Source organism: Chrysemys picta, chromosome 19 (genome assembly GCF_011386835.1).
Source record: "Chrysemys picta bellii isolate R12L10 chromosome 19, ASM1138683v2, whole genome shotgun sequence".
Taxonomy (NCBI): domain Eukaryota; kingdom Metazoa; phylum Chordata; order Testudines; family Emydidae; genus Chrysemys; species Chrysemys picta.
Window position 1 is genome coordinate 10,168,553 of NC_088809.1, and position 4,563 is coordinate 10,173,115.

Genomic DNA, 4,563 nt, shown 5'->3' on the forward strand with positions numbered 1-4,563 from the left:
AAAAATGCTAGTAATCCAGGAAATGCATTATCACCGTCTCTTGACTTTCTATAGCTTAACTAAACCAAAGGGTTAACTATCCTAGAATTGTCCTTGCTGGAAAACATTACATGGCCAAACAGTGTGAGGGATTTTAAAAGAAAGGCAATCTTCATGTAAGAGAAAAAGAAAAGATGGCATTTCATCAGCTACAAGCAAACTCAGAGTTCAACAGCTACAAAATTACACCTAGCTTCCACAAAATACTGGCAGAACTCCTTAAAACAAAGTAACGTTTCACGTATTAGTGTAACATTATTAAGCAATACACAGAAATTGTCACACTGGGACCAAACCTTGATCTCTCTCACCTGAGCACATGACGGAAGGCCAGGAACTCTGAAATGTTAATGCCAGACTCCTTTTTTGGCTGTGCACAAATCATTTAACCTCTCAGTTTCCTCTACGGTGATCATGCTGCTCTACCTCACAGGGATGTTGGAAGGATTCATAAGTAATATAGGTAAACTGCTTTTAGGCCAGAAAGCATGCAGTATCTTCCTCCTGCCTATGGCCTACACCTGATGGTTCAGAAGAAAGTGAAAGTCCTCCAAAATGTACCTGGCCAATTGTGCAATACTGTAACATGGACAGGAATTATTTTTCCACCCAACACCAGCTAGCAATCAGTTAATGCCCTGAAGCACAAGATTATGCACTGTAATTTTTTAACTGAGTTAGTGGAACTGCAAACATGTCAGCCATTTGAAAAAAACCTGAAGGAAAATAAAATGTGCTCAACATGACATTCCTGAATCCTTTAATTACTTCCAGTCCACTCAGTCACGTAAAACAAATGGACTTCGGCTGAGGTATAAGCTTCAACAGCTTATTACTACTGAACAATTTTTAAAAAGTTTCAGTCAGATCAAATATAGGTGCAAACTTCTCTCTTGCTTGGTTGTAGGTCTTCCACAAGGTGTACGGCTCTCACCCCTCGCTTTATGTACTTGTTTTTTTTTTTTCCCTATTAAAAGATTATCAGGGAAGGGGTTGAGTTTGGAATCAACATTCAAGTTTATAAGATCCTCTGCACAACACTTTTTTTTTTTAAAGTACAAATCTGAGCACTTTTCACATTAAGATTCAAGTTTTCTCAAATGAGATGCATGTTTTTAATGTGTCTTTAGGGCTTGTGAAAGGTGCCCTGTTGAGAACCCTAAAGATAAAACCCTCTAGTTATTCACAGTACTAATAGAACAGGGACAGCGGCATTGCAAGCTTACAGGTGCACCCCGAGCATTCCTGTGGGTGAGCCCCTCAGCTAAGATTGACAATAGAGGGTAGTGATTTTAATATCTGACTATTAAGAAATGGACTAAAGTGATCCACTCACAGATCACTGAGCAACCTGACCACAGGTCACTATCAACCTGCAATGGATTTGCATTAGAGACCTATAGGCAAATGGCTCCATTTCCCCCTTACCCAGTGCTTCATTTGGGCCAGGGCTGAGCCCTGGCCCATCTATGTTTGGCAGTTCATAGCCCCAGCACCTCTGGGCTTGCCGTGTCAGTTATGAAAGTAAAAAAAAAAAAAAAAATTATTTGAGCCTCGGCACCTAATTGCTTGAGCCCCAGAACCTCTTTCATTACAAATTAAGCACTGCCATTATCCACTCCCTTCAGCCTCCCCGTCTCCCTAATTTAATGTTACAGGATGACCAGATGATAGATAACCAACTAAGCATGTTCAATCAAAGACTCTAATGTTATTTATTTATTTATTTGGAGGGGATTATTCTGCATATTATTTGTAATTCTCCTAATTATTTTTTGAGATTAATGCCCCTTCTTGAATATTTTCTGACATCTCTTAAAAATGATCAAGCTTTAGTTGCTACAATAACGTTAGGATTGTTTGTTAATAGTGAGAGACTAAGATCCAGAAACATTGGCACCAATGGAATACAATTTGCATGGTTATGTTATATACAACATATCTGAAGGGAGTTTAGTGGCCTCAGGACAATTCCCTTTGGAAAAACAACCCCATCAACCATTACCACAACTGGCACTAAGTGGTGATTTCAACAGATAGGTCAGGGATTGAATAATACTTTCATCCCTAGAAGTTTCCCCTCCAAATCAGGAGACAGCAGCACACTGATGGAGCAGTGCATGGGGGTGCTTGTACAACTACTGCTGCTAGCACAGCACCTAGTCTGTGGATATAAGTCAATCTTAGAATTGCCAGTCAGGCACTTTTTCCATGAGCATGAAACTCAGGACACACAATGTAGCAAATACAGGGCTGGATTCTGAGAAGGGTACAGCGTCCGTGACCGGAAGGAACTTCTAAAAGACACTGCAGTTGCTTAGCACCTCTAGGAATCAACCCGATGATGAGCCTCTAGAAAAGATTTTAAAACTTTACCTAATGTAGGACTAAGCCCCAAGAGTCTAAAACTCAGGCAAAGTCCCATTAGAACATCAGTGGGAGTCTGCCCGAGTAAGGACATCAGGATTTCTCGAAAAATAAACATCCATTTTGTCTGAATACCTTATTCAAAGACAAAATTAAAGCCAAGTTTCTAGGCATTCAGTACTTGTGTTGTAGGTTCATCACATTACATGGCTCCCAACTTTGTGTAGTGTAAACACATGAGCAGGTTCTGGAAAGATCAGAAATGTAACCCCCTTCAAAATACAATTACCAAAACCAAAATGTGAGTCTGTGATCATGGGAAATCTTTGCACTGTAGCTTAAACCACATTAATGGGAAGATGTATAAAGCAAAATTTTCAAGTGGCCTTCTCCTGCCACACCAGAATACACTCTTCTTTCTCACAGAACTGCAGTCTGCACATTATTCCAGCATACTGAAACAATTTGGGGCTGGATACTTGATATAATGATGTCAAATTCATCATAAGACTATTGATAAGAGATTTGAAAAAAAGGGAAGTAAAGATGAAATCTATATTTACAATATCACAGCATCATAAAAAGGAGTGAATCCTGAAAGTATAACTCTCTGCTTGGTGGTTTTACAATCGCAATTATGCTAGCAGAGAGAGCACAATAACCACTATTTGTATTACACCAGCAAGTGAAATCAGGGCCCCATTGTGCTAGGCTCTTACTAGGTATTTGTACAGAGAACTTTCTAGACAGACAAAGGTTGAGAGGGACAGTGACTTGCCCAAGATCACACAGCAGGTCAATGGCAGGGTTGGAAACAGACCTGAAGTCTCTCAAATACTAGGGGAAAGGGCTCTGCTCTCCTAGTCTAACATCGTTCTTTTCTCTCCTCTTGTACCTTCCACCTCAGCTCCTCAAACGCTGCAACACTTATTAATTATGCCTCGCATCACCCCTGTGAGGCGGCATCCCTCTTAGGGACAGGGACAGGTTCAAACAACCTGCTGAAGGTCACAGAGCAAGTCAGTGTGGGAGCTGGGAGGGCAGCAGCCCCCTTCCGCTAACTGCTGCAGCAGGCTGGCTGCGGAGCTCTGGCAGTCCTGACACCCCCTCCCCCCCCGCACAGAGCCTGGAATGGAGCCCCCGGAGCACTAAACTCCCAGCCCCCAGGCAGCACCAGGGAGAGCCGCTGTCCCTTTAAATCCCTGACCCCGGCAGCCAGCGGCTCCGTGCCGGGGGCGCGTGGAACGTCGGGGTCGCTACATTGTCTCAAGCCCGGGCCCTCGGGCTGGGAGCTACCACGTGTGCGCGCAGGGGGGGAAAGAGGGGTCGTTCTTTCTCCCTCCCCGCTGTCCTGCGCGCTCCACGTCGGACTCCGCCTCCCCCGGCGAATCCCAGCTCCCGACTCTTTCCTTCCCAGGCCCGGAACAGACCAACGTGCAAAACGGGGGGGTGGAGGGGAAGGAAGAAGAGGAGAAAGGATACGGAGGGTTCTCTGCGGCGAGGGTATTCTGCACCCCTCTTTGCTTAGTGACCCTGCCCCAGAGGAGTAAGGGGCGCCGGGGGGGAGACGCACACCAGCGAAGGCACATCCCCGCCCCCCTCGGCTGGCTGCACAGTGGTGTGTTCCAGTGAAGGTCACCTTCATTGGCGTTAGGCGAGGAAGCGGCGGGACCAGGCGCTGCCCCCCGCCCGGCTCAGCCCAGCCCCCCCCCCCCCGATGCTGCGTCCCAGCCCCCCGGGGCTCCCCTGCCCACTTCTGGCTGATGAGCAGGGGGCAGCCCCAGCCCCTTCCTTCCCAGCACTCGGGTCTCCCTTGCCCGGCGCATCCCCAACTCCTCCGCTGACCTGCCCGATCCCCAGCAGGTCCAAAGCCAGAACCCCTCTTCAGACCCCTCCCCCCCCCCCAAGGAAACCCAGCGCCTCCCCAACCCATACCAGGACCCCTTCCGCCGAGGAGAGGCGTTCGTGTCATTCACAGCCCCTCCAGAGCAGTCCGGGTTCCCTTAGTCCACGTTTCTGCAGATGGTGGGAGATCCCCAGTTTGTTTTGGGGGGGCGGTTAAAGAAACAGTCAGCGATGCCCATTGACTTGGAAGAGATCTGCTCAGCCCCTGCAAAGGGAATTCGTCCACGTGGGGGTGTGTATGTGAAAGGGGAA

General features: G+C 46.9%; 1 protein-coding gene across 4 annotated transcripts in view; it reads right to left on the minus strand.

Annotated features, from left to right (window-relative positions):
* Positions 1-4,563, minus strand: part of CLUH (clustered mitochondria homolog) — a 54,540-nt gene that overhangs the window by 46,999 nt on the left and 2,978 nt on the right. Inside the window, exon 1 of one of the 4 annotated variants that reach the window (XM_005298901.5) lies at positions 4,342-4,518. The exons of 2 other annotated variants lie outside the window; for them this stretch is intronic. In XM_005298901.5, coding sequence (XP_005298958.1) covers positions 4,342-4,378 — 37 coding nt within the window. In that variant the 5' untranslated portion in view covers positions 4,379-4,518. Of the gene's footprint in view, positions 1-350; positions 376-4,341; positions 4,519-4,563 lie in introns of those variants that run through there. One more of the 4 variants, XM_042857827.2, reaches the window with a different exon arrangement.